This window comes from Talpa europaea, assembly GCF_964194135.1.
Source record: "Talpa europaea genome assembly, chromosome: 13".
Classification (NCBI taxonomy): Eukaryota; Metazoa; Chordata; class Mammalia; order Eulipotyphla; family Talpidae; genus Talpa; species Talpa europaea.
Window position 1 is genome coordinate 99786518 of NC_140080.1, and position 23440 is coordinate 99809957.

The 23440-nt window shown below is 70.2% G+C and overlaps 2 protein-coding genes across 3 annotated transcripts; both read left to right on the top strand.

Annotated features, from left to right (window-relative positions):
- Positions 1–1319: 1319 nt before the first annotated feature.
- CTDP1 (CTD phosphatase subunit 1) lies at positions 1320–17347 on the top strand (the record flags this gene model as incomplete). 2 transcript variants are annotated; one of them, XM_084252270.1, is made up of 13 exons in its annotated part: positions 1320–1600; positions 4847–4930; positions 5137–5230; positions 5547–5675; positions 6999–7149; positions 7596–7686; positions 8891–9057; positions 9626–10528; positions 11136–11277; positions 11549–11752; positions 14261–14435; positions 15916–16094; positions 17115–17347. In XM_084252270.1, the coding sequence occupies 13 exons, from the start codon at positions 1320–1322 to the stop codon at positions 17254–17256; spliced, it is 2742 nt and encodes a 913-aa protein (XP_084108396.1). In that variant the 3' UTR covers positions 17257–17347. The 2 variants fall into 2 exon arrangements, with proteins under 2 accessions (XP_084108396.1, XP_084108397.1); XM_084252271.1 differs by having other exon boundaries at positions 9647–10528.
- Positions 17348–20003: 2656 nt separating this feature from the next.
- Positions 20004–23232, top strand: TXNL4A (thioredoxin like 4A; the record flags this gene model as incomplete). Its single annotated transcript, XM_084252439.1, has 3 exons — positions 20004–20156; positions 21558–21661; positions 22999–23232. The coding sequence occupies 3 exons, from the start codon at positions 20004–20006 to the stop codon at positions 23168–23170; spliced, it is 429 nt and encodes a 142-aa protein (XP_084108565.1). The 3' UTR covers positions 23171–23232.
- Between the last annotated feature and the right edge of the window lie 208 nt (positions 23233–23440).

Here is a 23440-nt window from a genome sequence, read left to right on the forward strand (position 1 = left end):
GCGGTCATTCACCAGGCCCAGCTCTTCAGCCAGCTGCTTTTGCCCTGTTTTTCAAGGACGTTGTCCATCTCACCGAAACGATTGAGTTTGTTGGCGAATGGTCGCCTCATTCTCGTACAACCTTTCCAATTTCGGCAAAGCTGGTAGTGCTGTTTTCTCTTTCCTTCCTGATTTTGCCCACTTGAGTTTTCCTCTTTGTATTTCTGGTTGACCCAGTGAGCAAAGTTTTGTCAGAGCTGCTGATCCTTTCCAAGAGCCAACTTTTGGTTTTGCAGATTTTCTGTAGTTTCTCATTTTCTATCTCATGTATTTCCATTCTAGGCACTGTTTCTTGCCTGACTGCTGCCCGATTTACCTTGTCTTGGTCACGCCTCATCTTCCAAGGCTGCAGTGAGGGTTTTTTAATCACTGCCGTTTGAGCCGTAAAATTCCCTCTGATCGCTGCGCCGGTCCGAGCCCACAAACCCCAGATGTTCACCCGATCGGCGTGTTCCCGCGTCCCTGGGATTCCATCTCGGAGCGACTGGCAGCTCAGGGGCAGCTGCCCCGCCCCCGCCCCGCCTTCCCGTCTGGGGCGCGGGCTCCGACCGACCTGCCGCCCGGGGACCCCCCGCCAGAGGAGGCGCGCCGGGAGGGGGCGGGGCAGGGGCGGGGGCGGGGCGGGCGCGGCGGGCCGGGGAGGCGGGCGGAAGGAGGGCCCCGGGAAAGGCGGGGCGGGGCTGGGAGGAGGGGCGGGAGGAGGAGCCCCGGGGCACGGGGCGGGGCGTGGCCGCCCGCGGAGGCGGGACGGGGACGGGCCGGGGCCAGACCGGCTCCCACACCACCACCCCCCGACGCGGGGCATGCCGGGACTCGTAGTTCTCTAGGCGCCGGAACCGGCTCGTGACGCAGTCGGTGGGACAGCCGCCGCGTTGTATGCCGGGATTCGCAGTGCATGATGGGGGCGACGGCCCGCGTTGCATGATGGGACCTGCGGCCCCACGACGCCGGCGTTCGCGGGTAAATGGCGCTGGTTATACAGTCCCCGCCGTGTGCGGCCCCGCGGCTTAAGCCCCAGGACGTCGCCAGTCCCCGCGGCTGCCACGGCGCTTCTCGCGCTCCGCGCCGGCCTGTGTTTACACGCGGCCGCGCCTGCGCACGCACGCGCGTGACGTCACGCGCTCTCCCGGAAGTGGGCGCGGGCCGCAGTGGCGGGTGGAAGCCGGTGCCGGAGCGGGAACTGCGGGGCCGCCGCCGCCGCCTGGCCGAGGTCGCCCGCCCGCCATGGGCGCCGAGCCCTGAGCCGCGCCCGCCGCTGACGCGCAGCGCCCGCCGGCCCCATGGAGGCGCCGCCCGCCGGCCGCGTCCCCGCCGACGGCTCCCCGTCGGCGGCCGTGGCCGAGGTGCGCTGCCCGGGCCCCGGGCCGCTGCGCCTGCTCGAGTGGAGGGTGGCGGCGGGCGCGGCCGTGCGCATCGGCTCGGTGCTGGCCGTGTGCGAGGCCGCCGCCTCCGCGCAGCCCGCCGGGCCCGCTCCTGCCCGCGCCGAGCGCAGGCTGAGGTCGGAGCGCGCCGGAGTGGTGCGGGAGCTGTGCGCCCAGCCGGGCCAGGTGCTGGCCCCCGGGTGAGTCCCGGGGGGAGCCTGGGGGGCGCCGGGCGGGGCCCGCACGGGGGTCCCGAGCCCGAGCGGGACTCTGGGTCTGGGCGACAGCCCGGATGACGTGCGGGCCCGGAGAGGTGCTAGGGCCGGCCGGGGTCCTGGCCAGAAGAGCCCCGGAGGGGCTTGGTCTGGAGGGGAGGGGCCGAGCACGGGGCAGGAAGCGGAGGAGCGGCCGTGGGATCTGGGGAGACGAGTTCCTGCAGACGTGCAACTGAAATTGCAGCCCTGAGAGAGGACAGCTGTGCCGACTCCTTCAGGAAGGGGTCCCCTCCCCGGGACCAGCGTTTGTAATTGAGGTAGCCCTGAGGGCAGTGAGTACAAGAAGGGGTGCAACCTGGCAAGGGTAGTTCAGCTGTGTCTCCTGGCGGGGCTCTCCCTGTCAGTACCTGCGTCTCAGCCTCATAAAGGGCCTTGTTGGGAAGCTTGTGGGTGTGCGTCTTGACAGCTGCTGTGGGCTCTGGGGCTGGGTTGACATGGGGTGACCCACGTAGCTGTTGTGGTGTTGGGAACAGGCACCAGGGCAGGTGAGTGGCCATGGTAGCGGGTCCTCTGCCGGCCACCTGTTCCCCTCACCCCAGTGCGAGACCCTCCAGTGCTGAGTGTCTGCTCGTCCTTGGGAGGTGTCTGGAGGTGTGCCTTCAGCGGGAAACTGGTGGGGCAGGCACTGGCTGGGGCTTCCTTCAGAAAGATGGGGCTGGCTGTGGCCAGGCCTGCACCCGTGGCCCTCAATACTCTTAAGTCCCCTCTGCCTGTCCGCCATGGGGCCTGCCGCGCCTGTAGGACTGTCAGCTGAGAGTGGTGGGGCGGCCTGTGGTGGGCCTTGGCAGCCCAAGATCTGACCTGTGGACGGGTCCTAGTGAGTGGGGCTCTCGCTGGGGCTGACACGAGCCTCGATGGATGAGGTAACCCCCACAGTGAGGGGGTTAGGCTTGGCTGCAGTGGTCTCAGTGGTCTTGGCTGCAGTGCGGCTGGGGCCGCACCTGACGAGTGTGTTGATCTGAAATGGAGTCGCCTATTCCCCTGTGCTTGGTCCTCTGTAGAGGCAGGAACTCCATCCGCTCCAAGGAAGGAGCTTGGGTCCAGGAAGTCGGGGCACCCTCTGCCAGGTGGGCTCAAGGGCCCTGCTGTTCTTGATGCGCTGGGCTCATTCCCGGTGGTTGGCCTTGGTGTGCACAGTGCCCGGATGTAGCCAGTGAGCCCAGGGGCGGTCTGCCCCAACCCCAGGCCTGAGGGCGTCCTGGCGCTTCGGCCCCTTCCCTGGGAAGCCCTGTTCCCCCGGTGGGGTGCACCCTGCAGAAGCTGGCGGGGGGCACGAGCGGCCCCTGACTCTCCGTCTCCCTTAGGGTACAGGCACGAGCAGGGCCAGGTTTGGATGCTCCTGTTTTCGGGAAAGCAACTTGTGTAGAAACTGTAAATCATGATTTTCTCCAGGGAAAGCAGAGAGGTCAACGCTGGTGGCTGGCATCTGGGCCGGGCTGGTGGGGAGGGTGCCGCTGGCGTCCCCCCAGGCAGTGCTGGCTGCGGGGTGCTGAGCCGCAAACTTGGGTGTCTCTGCCTGCCCCGCCCCGCGCATGTCTGCAAAGACAGGGGGCTCCAGCACTCGTTTGGCCTGGTGCTTCCTACAACTCCCTTCCCTCCTGCACCATCCACTCTCTTAGGGGCCCTTTCGGCCCACAGGGAGGCACGGGAGGAGGCCTGGGCTGCGCACTGACTCAGGCCCTGCAAAGCGCTTCTCGGCCCTTTGCCCGCTTCCCTAAGTGGGCTGTCTCTGCGCTGCTGGGCTGGGACCTCGTGTGGGAGAGGACCATGATGACAGCCCTGGGACTCGAGGCAGTCACGGTCCCACTGAGGGGCCCAGGGTCTGCCCAGCACCGAGCCGGCCTCTTCTCCATCTTCAGCAACACAGGAGCTCCAGAAACGGAGTGTGCGCTCCAGGGACTGACCATCTGGTTTTATTTCCTGGCTTCGCCTTCCCAGAGTCGGTCAGCGGGCGGCAGGGGTGCTAGGGGCCCCGTGCTGCTCACTCCTCGCCCACCTCGGGCACCCCGCGCCCGGGGGTATCCGGTGCTCACCATAGAGCCCATGCGCCGGGCCTTCTCACTGCCCCCTTCTGCCCCCGATGGTGGGGCTGCCCTGAAGCAGGTCCACTGTAGTCACCCTCACCCTGGCCCCACCGGTCTCGTTGCCCGGGTAAGAGCTTTCTTACCGAGGACACAGGAAGTTGAGTAAGTCGGGCTGCGTCACGATCAAAACTCGGCCTGCAGAAAACCCTTCGGGGCTGGGGCCGGGCACTCACTTCCTGTTCGTGTTTGGGGGACGTTGGTCAAACCCCAGTACATTTCCTGAAACAGCACCCCAGCCTACAGTTGTAGTTTAAAGTGTGTGACGAGAACACGCACCAACTGCCTGCCTGCGCCTGCTGGGCCCTTGGAGGGACCTCAGCAGCTGCCGCTATGCGTGTGCCCTGCGTGTGCTCGGCACTGGCGGCCTCAGAATCACAGTGCTGGAAGCATCGGGCCATGGCCGTCGGTTGTCAGGCTGTCCAGCGGGTCTGTGCCTGTCGCACCCAGCCCGGCATCCCAAGGCTCGGCCTCTCCAGCAGCTGGGGCTGGGGGAGGACCGCGTGAGGTGACAGCTGGATGTGGCCTCGGACTCTGAGAATGGGCCCAGGTCCTTTGGCCGGTCCACCCTGCAGAGAGCCCCGCGGCCCTCTGGCCCCTGTGCCGTGGTCCCCGGCTGCTTTGCGTCGGTGGCTCTGCCTAGGCAGGCGGGGCACCCCGGTCGAGGGTGGCAGGGTCGGTGTGCATGGATTGTGTCTGGGAGGCGAGGCACTGGGGCATGCCTCCCCTGTTTCCCAGGGGTCCCCTTAAGTCTCCAGGGAGTCAGGAAGGCGCCGCCCTCCCGGCAGGCAGGGCCCTTGGCACCCCAAGCGCGTGGCTGGCTGTCCACCTCCAAAGGCTGCCGCAGGGCCGCCGTGTGGACAGGAGCCTACAGGAAGGAGCGGCGTGTACGTCTCAGGAAAACGGAGCGTTGCCTGAAACGTGCAGCTCTTGGCTCTCCCTCTGGGTGGGAGCCGGCTCCCGGGGGTGGGGAGGGCAGTGAGAGGACCACTGCTAAGAGCCGCGGCCCCCGACGCCCGTGCCGCCCCGAGTGCACGCCCCTTGCCGTGCGGCTCACCGCCCGCTGCTGGTAACCGTCTGTCTCCGCCAGGGCCGTGCTGGCGCGCCTGGAGGGATGCAGCCACCCGGTGGTGATGAAGGGCCTGTGTGCCGAGTGTGGCCAGGACCTGACCCAGTGAGTGCCGCGCGCCCCTGCTCTGTTCTCTGGCTTTGGAGGGCACCGGGGTCTATCTGGGGCTCCCCTGGGGCAGGGGGTGGTTCGCAGCAGTCATCCAGCCCCTCACTCGGGGCCCAGCCTGCCGTGTGCCTTGCGGCATCCGCCAGCACCTCGCCCGGCTGTGTGCCTCAGACGCCGCCACCTCGCGGCCCCTCTCGCCCCAGGCTGCAGAGCAAGAACGGGAAGCAGCAGGCCCCGCTGTCCACGGCCACTGTGTCCATGGTGCACAGCGTCCCTGAGCTGATGGTGAGCTGTGAGGTGAGTCCCGCGAGGCTGACGGGGGGGGGGGGGGGGGGGGGCCGCAGGAAGGTCGCCCTGCTCTCCTCCGGGCCTCGGCCCTGGTGTTTCTGTGCTGCTGAGCTTCCGACAGACGGAGCGTGCGTGGGCAGTGCACCCACACCTGCCCACCCCCGCTCAGTGTCTGGGACCCGCCCGGTCACGTCGGGGGGCTGCCCCGGGGCCCTGGCCGTGCCCGCTCTCACAGCCTCCCCTGTCGGCCGGCGCTCGGTGCAGCTCCACGCTGCGGCGCCTGTCTGAGCGCGTCGCGTCCCTCATCTGCCCCCTCTTCCCGCAGCAAGCCGAGCTCCTGGGGCGGGAGGACCAGCAGCGGCTGCACCGGGACCGGAAGCTGGTGCTCATGGTGGACCTGGACCAGACCCTGATCCACACCACGGAGCAGCACTGCCCACAGATGTCCAACAGGGTGGGTGGCGCCCAGGCCGGAGAGGACGGTGCGGGGGAGCCGGGTGTGCTGGGGGGAGTCCTTTGACTCTTTCCGTCTGTAGTTCTCTTGGAGGGGAGAAAGCGAGGGCCCCGGACGTGGCCGCGGAGCCCTGAGTGTGCGTGTCTGTGCACTGCTCCCACTCCGGCCGCGCCTCAGCTCCGGGCGTCTGGGGCGGGTGTGGGTGGGTGTCCGGGCCATCCTTGAAGCCCCGGGCACAGGCCATCCGGGCACCCCGTGCGTGTTGTCGGGGAGAGATACGGCTGTCACCCGACAGCCTGCGCCCAAGTCGTGCAGTCTGCGGGGCAGCTCCCCCTCAGCATGTGCCAGCCTTGGGCCCGTCAGGAGGCGCTGGGGCGGGCGGTGGTGCTGCCAGGAGCCCTTCCCGCCTGTGATACCAGGCATTCCCAGGAAGGGGCACAGGGGCAGCTGCCGGGAGCCGGCCTGGCCTGGGGTGCGCCGGGTGGCTCTGTGCTCACCCTGGCGGGCGCCGTCTTCCCACACCACCCACAAAAGCTGCGTTGGTGCAAGGATCTGGGTCGGGCCTGCTTGTGCATCCCGCGTGTCGGACGGTCTCTGAGCGGCTCCGCCCTGCCTTTGACGGGGGCGTTGTGCCAGCTTTACGAGCGCATGAGCTCGTCCTAGAGTGCCCTTTCTCAGCCTGTGGCCCGCGCGATGTGCTCGCGCCAGCCGCCCCCAGCCCCAAGGCCCGTCCGGCCGAGCCCCGCAGCTCAGGCTTTTGCAGGGCGTGTGCGCCCAGCCTCTGGACTTTGCCCCTATGGGCCAGAGTGAGAATCAGACTTCGCTGCTTGAAAGAAACAAGTAAGCTGCGTAGGAGAAGAAACTGCACATCCCGTGGCTGGTCACGCTGGCGAGCAGGCCGCTCAGCCCAAGGGCCTGTCACCGTCTGCCCGAGCCCCGCCCCCCAGAGCGTTTTGGCTCAGCCGCTGCTGTGTGGGGCTGCTTGCTGGCCCTGGAGGCGCCGCCCTCGCGTCCACTCTCAGCGCCGTCCCCGGAGGCACACGGGTCCGTGGGCTCGTCTGCTGCGGCACAGCCGGCATCTTGGTGCGGCCGCCCTCCTGGGCCCTGCGGAGGTCACGTGCGGTGGCTGTGGTGATGGAGGCACTACCCGCAGGCGGTCAGCCATGGCGACTGGGCACTGCTGGGGGTCACTGCTGGCCCTGCAGCAGAGGCCATGCTGCTCCCAGCACCTCGGGGGTGTCTGCCTGGCGGGTCAGTGGCCTGCCTGGACCTGGCGTGGGGCCAGGGGCGGGCATGGGGTGCTGACGGGGTCCCTTTTTCCAGGGCATCTTCCACTTCCAGCTAGGCCGGGGTGAGCCTATGCTGCACACCCGCCTGCGGCCGCACTGCAAGGGCTTCCTGGAACGGGTGGCCCGGCTGTACGAGCTGCATGTCTTCACCTTCGGCAGCCGGCTGTACGCACACACCATCGCAGGTGAACCCATGCCCCTCGCGGCAGGCGGTCTCCTGGGGCCAGGTGGGGCCGGGCAGGCAGAGGGCAGCTCAGGAGGGGCCAGGCTGGCCCTGGCTGCAGGGTGGGTGCTGAGGCGGGAGTGGTAGGCAGGTACACGAGGCCATGCTGGAGCCAGCTGCTGCGGAGGACGGGGCGGGGCAGCCCGCAGGCCTGTGTCCCCTGTCCACGAGGCAGCCAGGCTTCCCCCCGCCCCTCAGAGACAGGCTTCCTCGTTCACTAGCTCCCAGGTCCCGCAGGTGAGGTCCAGCCTCCCCTGTCTAGGCGGTGCTGCAGGTGGCGTGACGTGCAGGAGCTGTTGTGGGCCGGCACCCGGAGGCGGCACCAGCGCAGTGCTGGGTGCTGATCCCCAGTGAGCACCCACTGCCCAGCTCAGGGCTGCGTGACCTTGTCCCATGCTCTTTCCACAGGCTTTCTGGATCCTGAGAAGAAGCTTTTCTCTCACCGGATCTTATCGAGGGACGAATGTATCGACCCGTTTTCTAAGACGGGGAACCTCAGGTGTGTGCCCCGTGGCACAAGGTGCCACCCCGTTGCCCCGGCCCCGCACCCACCTGGCCCTGGAGTGGCGAGCCTGGGCCCTCCTTTCCACGCCTGCCCCCTCTGGGGCCCTGCGTGTGCGGAGGCCCTGACCGGCGGTGGGGACGACAGCCTGGCGGGCCTCCCAGGGCTGCGCTGAGCCAGGTGGCCACTGCTGCTCGCATGTCCACCTCGGCAGGGCCTGCCCGGGGTCGGCCTCTCGGGCTGTGTTTTCTCGGGGCCTGTCTGGGCGCCCGGGGCTCCATCACCCGAGGCCTCCCGTCCTCGGTGCTTCCACACAGAGGAGAGCCTTTCCTGCTCCTGCGGGGCCCTGCAGCAGCATTGCCCCACTGCTACCTGGAGGGAGCCGCTGCGTCCCGTCCCTCCGCAGTGAACTGTCCCATGGACATGGCTCCTAGGAGGTTGGGTGGTGGCAGCTGTGGTCTCGTAGTCTTTGTTCAGTGCGGCCGTCCTCCTCCAAGACGGCTCACGTCAGACTCGGCGCATCCCCGGAGGGGACCTGCCCCAGCTTATGCCAGCGGGGGAGAGCCTGGCCGAGGTGCCCCATGCGGGCGAGCAGCTCAGATGGCCATGATGGACCTGGGGCGGGGCCGGGGTTGGTGCAGGAGACGCAACTCTTAGCTTCCCTGGACCTGAACGTGCGGATGGCACTGGGGGCGCGAGGCCTGCAGCTCTGCTGCTTTTGGGGGATGTGGGTTCATGGGCGACAGATGCAGTTTTGACCCCTTGTCTGGGTGGCCATGGCCCTCATCAACTCTTCCTGCGCGCTGGGCATCAGGTCTGCCTGAAGCTCAGTTGTGGACGGTCAGGTGGACGAGGCCACTAGAAGGAAGCAGAGGGTCCGTGGCACTGGGTGTTTCCTTGGACGCGTGTTAGCGAGTCCCCCACCTCTCGCACGCACACACAGCAGGCAGGTTGCTGGGGTGGCTGGGGTCAGCAGGCCCCCCCCGCCTTCTACGCCAAGCCCCTCAGTGCGCAGATGGGGCCATGCTGGCACCCCTTCATGCACTCCGCACCCCCGAGGCCCTGCAGCAGTTTGGGCTGGCGTCACTGGAGCCCGCATGGGCCAGCCCCTTCCGGCCAAGTTGCCGTCACCAGGGGGAGGCCACCGTGCCCTTCATGAGCAGCTGCGTCCCGCAGACCACACCATGCTCTGTCCCTGCAGGAACCTCTTTCCCTGCGGGGACTCCATGGTGTGCATCATTGACGACCGGGAGGATGTCTGGAAGTTCGCTCCCAACCTGATCACCGTGAAGAAGTACGTGTACTTCCAGGGTGTCGGCGACATCCATGCGCCGCCCGGGCCGCGCGGGCCCCCTGCCAGGAGGAGAGGTGGGTGACCGCCCATGCCCTCCCCTGCCCTGGCGTCCGGCTTCTCCCCGCTGGGCGCTGGCCCGGACCTCATGCCTAGCTGAACATGCAGAGGGAGGGGCTGGGCTCCGTGCTCCTAGAAGCGCCCGCGCGAGGCCGGCCGTGGCCCACGCAGGTCCCCACAATGGTGGCCCTTCCCTGGGCTGGCACCTGGGAGAAGGCAGGTCCCCGGGGCCACATCTGTCTTGGGACGGTTTTTCTGCTGGCTTAGCTGCGCCTGGCGTGCTTTAGCTTTTGCATGAAAGGCTTTGAGGCTGCAGCCCCTGGACGAGGCACAGGCCAAGAGGTGCTGCTGTGGCCACTGAGTCCAGGCCTGGCCGAGTGCGCCCACCTGGCCCCAGCCCACCAGAGCATCCTGTGCCCTCTGAGAGGTGGGGAGACCGAGGCAGGGCGGTTCGTGGCCTTGGCAGCGGGTTTGCCAGCCCGGTCCGTGGTGCGGCCAGATCCATACGCCCACGCAGCCGCGTGTCCCCGTGAAGGGCTCCCTGCCACCGAGTGACGCTGCCGCTTCTCTCGTGTGCTCACGTAGTGAATCATCCCGCTAAGGCAGCCGACGCCACGGAGCCAGCCGCGTCCCCCAAGGGCCCCGAGGAAGGACGGCAGGCGGCTGCGGCCGAGCAGAGTAACGGCCTGGAGAAGCCCCCGCGGGACTGGCCTGCTCAGGCCGAGGAACGGGGCGCCCGGCCTGGCGTCCGGGCCCCAGTGGTCGACGGCCGGGGGCCACCAGGGTGCGCGCAGCAGCACGGGCGGACACTCGCAGAGGAGCGGCCGGCCCAGGCCGGGCAGGGCAGCGACCTGCACTTTGACTTGTCCAGCGACAGCGAGAGCGGCAGCGAGTCCGAGGGGCAGTCCTCCACCGCCTCCGACGCCGAGAGCGCGGAAAGGAGGGCCCGGAGGCGGCCCCACGCCGCCAGAGAGCCGGGCGGCGAGCGGCCAGGGGTGAATCACTGCGGGGAGGACGGGCAGGACGAGCGGGACGGCCTCTGTGGGCTGGCGGGCGGCTGTGCTGACCGGAAGGAGGCGGAGACTGAGTCCCAGAATAGCGAGCAGTCGGGCGTGACGGGCGGCGAGTCCCTGGACCAGAGCGTGGAGGAGGAGGAGGAGGACGCGGACGCGGACGCGGACGACCACCTGGTGCACCTGGAGGGCATCCTGGCCCGTGTGCACGCGGCCTACTATGCCCGCTACGACCGCCACCTCGGCGGGGACCTCCCGGAGGCCCCCGACATCCGCAAGATCGTGCCCGAGCTCAAGAGCAAGGTGCTGGCCGACGTGGCCATCGTCTTCAGCGGGCTGCACCCCACCAGCTTCCCCGTGGAGAAGACGCGGGAGTATTACCACGCCACGGCGCTGGGCGCGCGCATCCTCACGCAGCTGGTGCTGGACCCCGACGCCCCCGACAGGCCCACCCACCTGGTGGCCGCCCGGGCCGGTAGGCGCCCCACCCCCGCCCACCCGCACCCCGCACACCTTTCTGAGCCGTGGGGGCAGGACAGAGGCTGAGGGAGCTCCCTCCCGAACGCCCTCGGCCTGAGGGACCCCGGTACTGCCGAAACCCCCACCCCAGGGGGTCAGCCTGGGGCTCACGCTGGGGCTGGGAGGCAGCGGGCAGCGCAGTCTTGGCCGTGGCTATGGGTGTGGAGGGAGGGCTCAGTGGACGAGGACCTGCACCTGGGGGCGTCCATGCTGGGGACAGCGGCAGGCGTGTGCAGGGGTGGCGGGAGGAGGGCGCCACAGGTGGAGACAGCGCGGCCCAGGGCGGGGCGTGGGCAGTGCTGGGCTGCCCCAGGGTCAGCAGAGGGGCTGGTGGATGCAAGGCTCGGGCCCTGAGAGGTGGGGCCTGGGCATGCATGGAGGGGGAGGGTGTGCACACCCCCACACCTCCTCCCTGGCTGAAAGTGACCCCACAGCACCCCGGGGCCGGTACGTGTAGGGGCTGCAGGACAGGGGAGCTCACCAGGGGTGGTGGGGTGCTGAGGTGCGGGAGGCCGGAGGTCTGAAGGGGCAGGCGCCGCCCGCTGAGCACGGTGTCCCCACAGGCACGGAGAAGGTGCGGCAGGCCCAGGAGAGCGGCCGGCTGCATGTGGTCAGCCCTGACTGGCTGTGGAGCTGCCTGGAGCGCTGGGACAAGGTGGAGGAGCGGCTGTTCCCGCTCCGGGACGATGGCGGCCGCCCACAAAGGTGAGCCCACAGGCCGGCCCTACCCTCCGCAGCGCCCAGCCCCCCGAGCTCACTGCTCAGAAGCACAGAGGAGCCGCGATGCCTTTTCCTGCAAATGCAAGTGGCTTCTGACGCGTGTCTCGGCGACAGCCGGGCCATAAGAGAAGCACGGAAGGTTTCTCGGCCCCAGGGGGTGAGGGAGGCTGTGGCGTGGGGGTGGGGCTGCCGTCTGGGGGTCGAGGCCTGAGACGGTGTCGGGCCTCACCTGGCCTCACCTGGCCCTCGCCCACAGGGAGGACGGCCCGGCAGCCTTTCCCGACCGGCAGGGCGCTCTCCCGCCTGCCTTGTTCCACCCCACGCCCGTCCACCCCCGGGTCCCTCCTGGCCCTGACGTCAGGATCTACGACGCCAACACGGGCAAGCTGATCCGGAAGGGGGCCCCAGGCCCCGGGCCCCCCGGAGCCCTGCCCAGCCACGGGGAGCACTCCTCGTTCAGGTACATGGCGCGAGCGGTCCTCACAAGCAGGGTCCTCCTGAGGTGGCCTAGTGGGGTGAGGAGGCATGGGCCAAGGATGCCCCCCCACCCCCAACTGCTGCCCTGGCCTGGGGATGGTGTCCTGCAGCCCACCCGAGCTCTCCAGAGAGTCGGGGCACCTACAGGCCTTCCCCATGGAGGGCAGCCCCTTGACCGCCGTGGGCATGTGCATGAGGTGTCCGGCTGTGGGTTGGGTCCTGGCGGGCGGCACCAGCGACCCTTTCTCTGCAGTGACGCAAGATCCGGGCCCCAGGGGTCAGGGCGGCCCCTGCTGCTCATCCCCGGCCCTTCCCAGGCAGGGTCACCCCCACGGCCGGTCTGTCCTCACTTCTGCAAACACGGCCACTCTCGTCCCCTGGCCACCTGCCCGGTCCCTGTTGGTGGCGCAGACCGCGGCTGCCGCACAGGCAGGGGCGCCTGTTGGGGCTCGCCTTGGGGCTGTTGCGTGGGTTCCCTGCGAGCTGTTTTTTAGATCTTTAACTTACACCGTTGGGGGTGGGGAGCCAACACTCTGGCTGCACAAGAGCTGGCTGCAGCTCCGCCGAGATGCAGCCCCAGAGGGAGGCAGGCGGGCCTGGTGGGGGGGTGTAGGCGGGAGGCCAGCCTTCAACAGTCCCGGAGGGAGGCGGGCGGGCGTGGGGCATCGGGGGCCACCAAGACGCAGCCCCCAGAGGGAGGCGGGGGGGGGGGGGTTGGTGTGGGGTGGGTGGAGGCTGGGCTGGGCCGGGCCGGGAGAAGCACAGCCGAGGCCTCAGCACCATGCTGGGGCTGCCCGGGCAGGACCCTGAGACACAGCCTTCCACGCGGTGACCGTCCCGGTTGCTTGCGTCTCTGAAGCGTAGACCGTAAGGTGTGTTGTCTTCAGCCGGATGTTCGGGAGCTAGAGACGCGTTGTTTAATTTTGAGCCTTTAATCGTTCAGCTGACACGGCGGCGTGGGCGGGGGCTTCTGGGAGAACAGGGTGGCCAGGTGCAGGCAGCCAGCAGGGCCTCACGGACGTGTCCGCCCCAAGGGGAGCTGCGAGAGCGCAGCGGGCAGGAGCATGCGCTGTGCTCTCCTGCCGGGACGCCGGCTCCAATGTGAAGGTGTGTCCCCCTGGATAGCAGCAGCCCCTGGGGTCTGAGGGAGGCGCCCCACCCTGCCCCTATTCCCCCCAGCGCAGGTTCCAAAGTCGATGGTTCTGATCCCAAGATAATGCAGGCTCAACTAGCCAGAAGAAGGAAGCCCCTAACGAGCGCAGCATGCCCTGGGGTGCCCCCCCAAAAAGGCTCGGATGCCTGTCCCACCCACCCCTGCCCCACGGCGCTGGCCTGTTCTGTGCCCGGAACCCTGAGGGCCCTATTGTGACAGGGCGCCTGGCGCTGCGGGTACAGCAGTGGCCCGGGACCCCAGGTCTGGCTCCCATGGGATGCGGTGGTCGGGCGCGGGCCAGCTCTGGACACGCGGACGTGTGCCGGGAGCCCTGCAGTGGGCACATCTGGGGAGGCCGGCCCAGGGGCACCTGTGGGCGTGCAGGCCTGGGAAGGGGGCCTGAGCCAGCCCCATTGGTTCCTCCGCCCTTCCTGCGTGTGGGTGGTGTGAGCCTGCGCTGAGTTAGGGTTTGGGCTGACGGGACCCGGGGCAGCTATGGGAACTAGCACAGGGCGGCCCAGGCCCGCGGCAACGGGTGCCCCCAGCCACCCGCGAGAGTCGTGTCCAGCCCTGTCCATGCTCCTGCCCCGCCCAGAGAGCCATGGACACCAGCCATGGGGCGCGGACCGCACTGCTGGGTCGTGCTCCGTGGCAGGTGCGGCTTGGCGGCTTCTTGGGGTGCTCCCAGCCCTGCCTCTGCGGTGCAAGTCCCCTTTCCCTGGGAAGTGACAGGGCACCCCACTGAGCCGCAGGGTCTCTCCTCAGCTCTCCATAAACCGCGCGCTGGCACCAGCGTCCTGGCAGCCTCTGCGCCATCACGCTGGCACAGGGGCCAGACATTGCTCCAGGCCCGCGGCGCTTGTTCATCCCTCGTGCACGTTCCGTGCGCCTGACGCTCCCCGGCCCGTGGCCCGCTAGCCCTTTCTGTGGCCGTCTGCCTCTTGGAGCCTCGGCCAGTCACCCGTCAGCCACTGGCCTCGCGTGCGCAGGGTCCTGCTGGGGCACACGGCCTGCTCATGGGCTGGAACGCGTCTGCCCCTCTGCTCCCAGGGCCCGCTCCACGGTGGGGTTGGCCTTGACCGGTGAGCGGGTCCTGCCCTCTCCAGTCTGCACGGCCAGTGGCTGTGGCTTTCCCGAGGTCCGGCCGCCCCGGCGGGTGGGGCGGCCCTGTCCCGTCTTGATGGGACTTGGGCATCACTGGACATGGCGGGGCCGGTGCTGACCTCGTCGGCGGGGCCGGGCACCTCTGCCCCGGCAAGGAGGGGGTCGGCGGCTGTACCAGGCACCCACCCACAGTCCAGCCCGGCCTTCCTCACGGGGCCTGCGGGTTCCTTGCAGAGCCGTGCAGCCCCCGCAGCAGCAGCAGCAGCAGCAGATGTTCGCGGAGGAGCTGCCCGACGGCCGGGACGGGGAACAGCCGGGGCCCTGCCGGCGGAAGCGCCAGCCCAGCCTGTCGGAGACCATGCCGCTGTACACGCTGTGCCGCGAGGAGCTGGAGAGCATGGACCGCGAGGTGGGCGCGGCCCCGCCCCCTGGACCAACCGCCCCCCCCCACCCCCCCGCTCCCCCGCAGCCCCTCCCCCCGCGTCCACCACCAGGCGGTGCCCTCAAGGAGGGGGGCTCAGGACAGGGACGCAGCTCTGGGGGCCGGTCAGTCAGGTGACACCTCACACACTACACACACCCCCACACGGATCACAGCCCCCACATACACACCAAACTACAAACACACAGTTCCCCACACAGATCACAACCCCACACATACACACCACACACACCCCCACACGGATCACAGCCCCCACATACACACCACACACACCCCCACACGGATCACAGCCCCCACATACACACCACACACACCCACACACGGATCACAGCCCCCACATACATACCACACACACCTCCACACAGATCACAGCCCCACATACACACCACACACACCCCCACACGGATCACAGCCCCACATACACACCACACACACCCCCACACGGATCACAGCCCCCACATACACACCACACACACCCCCACACGGATCACAGCCCCCACATACACACCACACACACCCCCACACGGATCACAGCCCCACATACACACCACACACACCCCCACACGGATCACAGCCCCACATACACACCACACACACCTCCACACAGATCACAGCCCCCACATACACACCACACACACCCCCACACGGATCACAGCCCCCACATACATACCACACACACCTCCACACAGATCACAGCCCCACATACACACCACACACACCCCCACACGGATCACAGCCCCCACATACACACCACACACACCCCCACACGGATCACAGCCCCCACATACACACCACACACACCCACACACGGATCACAGCCCCCACATACATACCACACACACCTCCACACAGATCACAGCCCCACATACACACCACACACACCCCCACACGGATCACAGCCCCACATACACACCACACACACCCCCACACGGATCACAGCCCCCACATACACACCACACACACCCCCACACGGATCACAGCCCCCACATACACACCACACACACCCCCACACGGATCACAGCCCCCACATACACACCACACACACCTCCACACGGATCACAGCCCCCACATACACACCACACGTATACCACACACACTCCACACACCACACACACCCCCACACGGATCACAGGCCCACACATACCACACACCACAAACACCCACACCCCACCTCACATACACCACACACGCACCCCAAACACCTCACACAGCATATACACCACACACGCGTACCACACACAGCTCACACACATCACATACAACATATCCCACACCAGACACGCATCGCATCCCACACACAACACATATGGATCACACACACACCCCCCAGACATCACACCAGGCATGGTTCACACCACACATACACACGCGGATCACATCCCACACGCACACACGCCACCCCGTTGCCCATTCCCTTCCTGTGGACTGCACGGCTCTCCCCCCCCAGGTGGACGACATCCTCGGGGAAGGCAGCGACGACAGCGACAGCGAGAAGAAGCCACCCGAGGAGTCGCAGGAGGGGGGCCCGCAGCGCAGGGAGTCCCAGGCCACAGGTGCCCCCGGGGGGGCCCCACTGCGCAGGAGCTCAGCCAGTGGGCGCGGCACTGGGGAAGGCCGCGCACCCAGGTAGGCTGGAGAGGGCAGGGGCACATCCCGACCCAGCCATCCACACCCCAGAGCACTGCCCGCCCCATGGGCGGGGTCTCCCCCGCCCGGCCCCGCGCCACCCGGAGCCCACCCGGCTCCCCAGGGTCTCCCCTGCCCGGCCCCACGCTGCCTGGAGCCCACCAGGCCCAGCCAGCAGCAGGCGGCACCTGTGCGGGCGTCTGCTCGGCGGGGCTCGGCCTTCCTGCCTACAGTCACGGCACCCCCTGCTCTGTGAGGGGGGACTGTCGGAGGCACCCCCAGATAGGCCCCAAGAGGGTGTGGAAGAAATGGAGGATGTGGCCACCTCAGGCAGTCCAGGCCAGATGGGCCAGAGCCCAGCGGCGGGGGGCAGGTAGGGCCACTGCTCTCAGGCGCCTGGGGGCTGAGGGTCCAGGTGCCCTGTGAGGAGATGACCCAGCCGGGCTCACGTCCTTGCTGACCCACGGGCGTGAGGGGCACACCTGCCAGGGGTGCTCTGGCCTGACCCCCGGCGGGCACGGTGTTGGGCTCAGGTGCACTCCCAGAGCAGAGGCGGGCGACACGCGGGGTGGCCCGGCCTCGAAGATGGTGTCACTAACAGGACTGGGCAGTGGTGTCGGCAGCCGGGGGCGGGGCCGGCAGGCAGGCAGTGGACACTTCCAGGAGCGGGAGAGACTGGCCAGGCAGGCACTCAGAGACGGGTTCGTAGCTCAGCGCCCCAGCTGGCCGTTCCTGCCCCTCCTGCCCCGCAAGGAGCGGCCCGAGGGCCCAGCGGGGCAGCAGCGGTGTCCGGCCGGCCCGCCCAGCCCGGGACAGGTGGGAGCAGGAGCCCACGCGAAGCCTGGGCGCACCACCGAGGGGCTGGGGACGCAGACCGCGGTCCTGGCAGGGCTCTGATGGCCGGCTCGCGGGGGCTGGCCGGGTGGATGGGTCTGAAGCTCGGGGCGGCAGAGGACGCAGGTCCCGCAGGCGCCGTGCTGCCTGCCCCGGCCTCCTCCCCAGCCCGTGCTTCCCTTTCAGAGGCCACAAGAGGAAGCTGAGCGAGGAGGACGCCGCCAGCGCGTCCAGCGGGGAGTCCAGCTGTGGGGACGAGGAGGGCAGCAGCTCGGAGGCGGACGAGATGGCCGCGGCCCTGGAGGCAGAGCTCAGCGACCTCATGTGACGCGGCGGCCTCGCCGGCCCCTGCTCTCGCTCCCGAGGACGGGTGTGTTTTGTGGAGCCCACACCGAGACGCGCTATTTCGCAGAAATAGGTGTTTTTAAGCAACCTCGCCCAGGGAGCCGCTCCGGTGACGGTGTTCGGAGGCTGTGCCACCCACGCCGGCGGGCCACGCGGGGCCGTCCTCAGGGACCACGGCCAGCGGCGGAGGCTGTGGAGGGCCTGTGTGGGCATCCCTGAGGCAGCAGCACATCCCGCCTTATGGCCACCGCCCGCCGAGCCCGGCTCCCGCGCGGCCTGGACGCCGCAGGCCAGACGGCCCCGCGCTGGAGGCTCCTGAGGGCAGATGTAAAGTTTTGTATGTCTATTTCCTACTTGACTGCCAGAGTTCGCCCATTTAATAAAGGCCTTTTTGTAAGCAGCGCGCGTGGTGTGTGGGGCTTGCCCCCTCCAGAGCCCTCGGGTGCGGTCTGGGCCCGGGCTGGAGCTGGAGCCCAGCTGACTGCGGGGCTGGAGGGGGACGGGACGAGAGAGGAGGGCCTGGCCCTCCATCTTGGAGCCAGGTGGGGTGTTTCTCAGAAGCTTGCGCCCCTGCCCAGTCCACCACAGCCTAGCAGCCAGGCAAGGGGGGCTGGGGGCTGCCAGGGGACCAGGGCCAGTGTGGGGGTCAGGCCTGACGTCCCAGCAGTCCGTACCGCATGGCACCCCAGGCTCTCCCAGTCCCCAGAGCCCAGCCCAGCAGGACGGCCGCCACAGCCATGGCTGACCATGGGCCTGGCTCCAGGCCGTGCTGCCAAGAGTGGCCAGGCCTGAGCTGGGGTGGACGCGGCAGGACCTGCAGAGGCCGGGAGAGTGGCCGGTGGCTTCTCGGGACCCACGCACTGGGTCTGGCCCCAGCTGCAGGGTGACCCGGCCAGGGGGCCTCACACCAACACCCCACTGCTCTGGCTGCGCAGAGCCGCATGCACGCAGCTGCGAGTGTGCAGACGCGCGTGAAATCCCACGCTGGCGAGCGCGGTCCACACACAGCATACCCTGCTCGCGCGCCACACCCCGGGCCCGCACCCCGAGGAGGGGACCAGTATGCCCCACGGCCTCCGGCCCGGCCTGGGTTGAGCCCGTGGACAGGCGGCACCGCGAGGCCGACCCCCGCCGCCAGCCGCCGCCAGCCGCGCGCCCACACCCCAGCCCGCGCGCTGCCGCCTCCGCTGCCCCGGCCTGGGACCCGGCTCCGGCGGCGGCCACGCATGGGGAGTGCGCGGGGGGGGGGGGTGCCGGCGAGCCCTGCCCAGCACCGGCAGGACCCGGAGCCCCGCACCGGCGGCGCTGACCCGACACCCCGCGGCTTCCAGTCCTGAGACTGCGGGTCCCGCGCCCAGGGGCGTCCGCTCCCCGGGAGCCCCCCTGCCCCCCCCCACTCCAGCCCCGCCAGCCTCCGCGCCCCCTCGGGACGTGGCTCCTCGCCCTGCCCTGCGGCCCGCCGCGCCCCGACCCCAGCCCCCCCCCCCAGCCCCAGCGCCGACCGCGCGCGCGCGCACCTCGGCCCCGCCCCGCATGGCCACGCCCGCCCCCGCATGGCCACGCCCCCATGGCCACGCCCCGCCCCTGCATGGCCCTGGCCCCGCCCCGCCCCTCCCAGCCCCGCCCCCGCCCCCCCGCTCCCACGTCCACCCCGCCCTCCCGGGGATCCCGCCCCGCCCCGCCCCACGGGAATCCCGGCCCCCGCCCCCTCGTCCCCCCACCCGCCCTCTCCGCCCCCGGGGATCCCCCCCGCCCCGCCCCGCGGGGATCCCGGCCCCCCGCCCTGCCGGCGATCCCCAACCCCCGGCACCCCCCCCCCGCCTGCGATCCCGGACCCCGCCCGGGGCGAGGAGGGCTGGGGGAGAGGACGCGCGAGCGGTCGGGGTCCGCGGCGCCCACCGGGCCTGGCTCGCTCTGCCGGACCGGCCGGGGCGGGGGGGAGGGGCGGGGGGAGCGGCCCGGGGAGGGGGGAGCGGCGGGGGGGGGGGAGCCGGGCCGCGCCGAGGCCCCTCCCGGGGTCCCTCCCGGGGCCAGCCCCGCGCGAGGCGGCGGCGGACGGACTCGGCGACGCCGAGGAAGCGCCACGACCGCGCGAGCCGTGTCCGGACGCGCCCCGCGCAATGTGGGGCTCAGGGGCCGCCCGCCGGCCCCGCCCCCGCCGGCCCCGCCCCCGCCGGCCTCGCCCCGCCCCCGCCGGCCTCGCCCCGCCCCGCCGGCCCCGCCCCGCCCCGCCGGCCCCGCCCCGCCCCGCCGGCCCCGCCCCGCCCCGCCGGCCCCGCCCCGCCCCGCCGGCCCCGCCCCGCCCCGCCGGCCCCGCCCCCGCCCCCGCCGGCCTCGCCCCGCCCCCGCCCCGAGACCGCGCCGAGGCCGAGGCCGGGCGCGCACGCACAGCGCGGACACGCGCACGCCGCCGGGCGCGCGCACGCAGGACGCTCCTCGCCGGCGGAGGCGGCAGCGCGGGAGCCGGTCCGCGGCGGGAGGTGCGTCCGGGCCCGGGGGGCGCCCGGGGAGCCCGGGGGGCGCGGCCCCCGCGCGCGGGACGGAGGCCGGAGGCGCCGGGGGGGGAGGGGCCGGGGCGGGGGGGGTCGGGCGTGCGGCCCCGGGGAGCCCGGCCGGCCGGCGTCGCGGCGGGGGGGGCGGGGCGGGGGGCGGGTGTGGGGGCGCCCGGGTCCCCCGCCCGCCGCCCGTGACGTGGCGCGCCCCCGCCCCGCCCCCGCCCCCCCCCGCAGGATGTCGTACATGCTGCCGCACCTGCACAACGGCTGGCAGGTGGACCAGGCCATCCTGTCGGAGGAGGACCGCGTGGTGGTCATCCGCTTCGGCCACGACTGGGACCCCACGTGCATGAAGATGGACGAGGTGCTCTACAGCATCGCCGAGAAGGTGCGCGCCGGCGGGGGCGGGGGGCCGGCGGGGGGCCGGGGGGGCCGGGGGGGGCCGGGGACCGCACGTGGGCGGGGGGCGGGGCGGGGCTCAGGAGGACCCCGCGGGCCAGGCCGGCTGTCCGCTGTCCGGCGCGTCCCGGCTCTGGCTGCCGCCCCCGAGGTGACCGGGCGGGCCGGGGTGCTGCGGCCGCGGCGCTCGCGGAGGGGCGGTGGGGGGCGCCGCCGCACCCCCGGGCCCGGGCCGGGCGTCCGGGCTCCTCGGCCAGTCTCTGCCCGGGCGGGGAGCTGGGGGCCCCGGGGCCGCGGGCCGCGGGTCTGGGTCTGGGTCTGGCCGGGTCTCGACTCCGCCCCCCTCGCCGTGTGTGCGGTGGCCCCGCGGCCGCCCTCCGGGCGCCCCAGCACCTCCTGCCCCCGCCGGAGACCCCTGCCCCGCCGGCTGCCCGGTCCAGGGCTCGCCGGCGCCCCTGCAGCTGTCCTCGCGGGGGCCCGGGCAGGGCCGTGGCCTGCGGACTGCTCCCCACTCGCGGCTCCCCACCCGCCACCTGCCCGAGCGCACCCCCCGCCGCTCCCTGGCCCTCGCCGGCCGCGCCCGCTCCTGCTCTCGAGTCTCGGGTTCCTGGCCTGGCGGGTGCCCCGACCTCCCGAGGCGCCTCCTCCGGGATGCGGCTGCAGGTTCCCGGGTGTCCGTGCCTGTCCCTGAGCTGGGGCGCTGCCCCAGCTGCTCGCAGTGCAGCCTTTGTCCAGTGCTGGGTGCAGCCAGGAGAAGGTTCTCCAGACTGGACCCTCAGCCTGCGGCACCCCGGAGAGAACTGGGCGGGCGCCAGGGTGACTGGGCACGGGTCAGTCAGAGTATGGGAGTCAGGGCGTCAGAATCTTGGGGCAGTATAGTGACTCCCAGCGTGTCCATTGGCACGAGCGCCTGAGGAGACCCTGGGATGCCTTTAACCCCTTTGTTCCCAGACTTGGGGTTTACCCCGAGGAGAGGCAGGCGGGGGCACGGTGAGGGCCCGGTGAGGGCGGGGGTGCCGTGAGCCGACGTGTCTGTGTGGCTGAAAAGCCAGAAGGAGAGTTGCGAGGAGCAACAGTGTGTCGCCCTGAAAGGCTTCTTTTTGGGGATTGTTAAGATTTATCTAGGAAAGCGCCCCCGAGTCAGGCAGGATGCGAGAGGGAAGGCGACGCCCGGGCCGGTGCTGCTGGGGAGGCCAGGCGGGAATGACGGGCGTCTCCCAGGCCCCTCGCAGCTGCTGCCCGCGCAGCGTCCAGGCGCGTCCCCTGGTGGGTCAGCGCGGCGGCAACAGGCCGGGGCTCAGCTTAGAAGCTGTCCCCCCATGCGCGCCCCCAGCGCCTGGGCGCGCAGCACAGAGGGGTCACGGGGTCTTGCTCCGTGTGCTTCGCTCAGGTCAAGAACTTCGCGGTCATTTACCTGGTGGACATCACGGAGGTGCCCGACTTCAACAAGATGTACGAGCTGTACGATCCCTGCACCGTCATGTTCTTCTTCAGGTGCGTCCCCGGGGCCGAGCTGTCAGGGTCAGCGTGAGCCCCGGGCCAGCTCCGCGCCCCCCAAAGGGAAACGCCTTTTCGGCCGGTCGCCTCCAGGGATAACGGCCCGCCGGCATGGTCCCGGCCGCTCGAGGGGGCGATGAGAGCCTCTGCCCCGGGGCTGGCATCCTGGGCTGGGGGCGGGTGTGGTGCACTCACGGGCAGCTGTGGGGTGGCAGCCTAGACTCCGAGACGGGCGCTGGGGTCCGTTGGCGTCACCTCAGTAAGCACCAGCTGGATAATCAGCAGCTTCCCGCTGCGCGGGTCAGCCTTTCTCTGCTTCTGGTGACGCCCCGGGACCCCAGAATGAATCGCTGCACATAAGCATGGGATGACAAGCCTGACAGCCGCTCTCTGTGGCGGGGGGGGGGGGGGGGGGGGGCGGGGGGGGGCCCTGGTTCCTGCTAGGGCCATGCCCCCATGAGGGAGGGATTGACCAGGCACTGGGGCTGGTTGGTGAGATCACAGCTGACCCAGGCTCCGGGGTGCGGCTCCGTCTGGTTAGCCCCTGCCTCACATGCGCGCCCCCGAGGCCCAGCCCCACGGGGGCGGCCGGGCAGCCTCGCCTGGGCCCTGGCTCGTGCCTAACAGGGCAGCACAGATTCATGGCCATGGTGGCTGAGACGTGGGGGGGACAGGCGGGCCCAAGGGGCGACCAGCTCTTCCCTGGGCCGTCGGGAAGGCCCTGCTGCTGGGTGCCCTCCCGGAGGCCCCATGCCAGGGGAGGCCTCGGTCAGCCTTCCAGTGCCCACACTGCCTGCAGGCCCTTCGGCAGTTCTGGGGCCCCAGCTGCTCCCGTGCGGCCCCTTTGAGGCATTGGTGGTCTCCAGGCAGCTGAGAAGCTGGGGAGGGGGAGATGGAGTGGGGGGTTCGACCTTGTTTCCTGCAGCTCAGCTCCTGGGGTATCCACCCAGAAGTGAGTTCTATCTGTGATCTCTGTGACGGGGTCTGTGGCCACCCAGCCCCGGACAGGCGTCCCGTGCCGAGCGCTGGATGCTGCGGGCACCCCGGGTGCAGAGGGTGGTGCGGGGAGCGGCCGGTGTGGAGCAGAGCTGTCCCGTCTGCGTGCTGCTTCTCCCTGCTCACTGCCTTCCCGGATCAGCGGCCTGAGCCGGGCTCGCTGGGCAGGACCGGGGCCCACATCCGGGGGGGCCTGTGTCGGTGATGCCACGGAGCTCTGGACGGCAGCCCTGGGAGCGCTGCCCCCCCGCCCCGCCGTGGCGGGGCTGCTCCGTGTCCAGCCACGGACATCTGGCGGCCTCGGGCGGCTGAGCTCTGGCCTGGCCTCCCCTCTGCAGGAACAAGCACATCATGATCGACTTGGGCACCGGCAACAACAACAAGATCAACTGGGCCATGGAGGACAAGCAGGAGATGATCGACATTATCGAGACTGTGTACCGGGGCGCCCGCAAGGGCCGCGGGCTGGTGGTGTCCCCCAAGGACTACTCCACCAAGTACCGGTACTGAGCCCGCGCGGTTGGCCTGGCTGGGTGCTTGTCCTGACACCCCTGTAAATACTCTCAGAAATAAAGGACACCCCGATGGGGCCGCCGCCCATGTGCTGGGGCCTCCTTCCTGCCCCTGGAGGGAGCCAGGCCCTGCCTCGGCCGCTGGGCCAGAGGTCAGTCGTCCATCTCTGAGCCGGCCAGCCCGGGAGGCTGCCGGCACCACCTGTCTGACCAGCTTCCAGAGGCTCCTGCGTGTCAGCGCGCCCGTCCTGCTGCTCCCCCAGCCCCG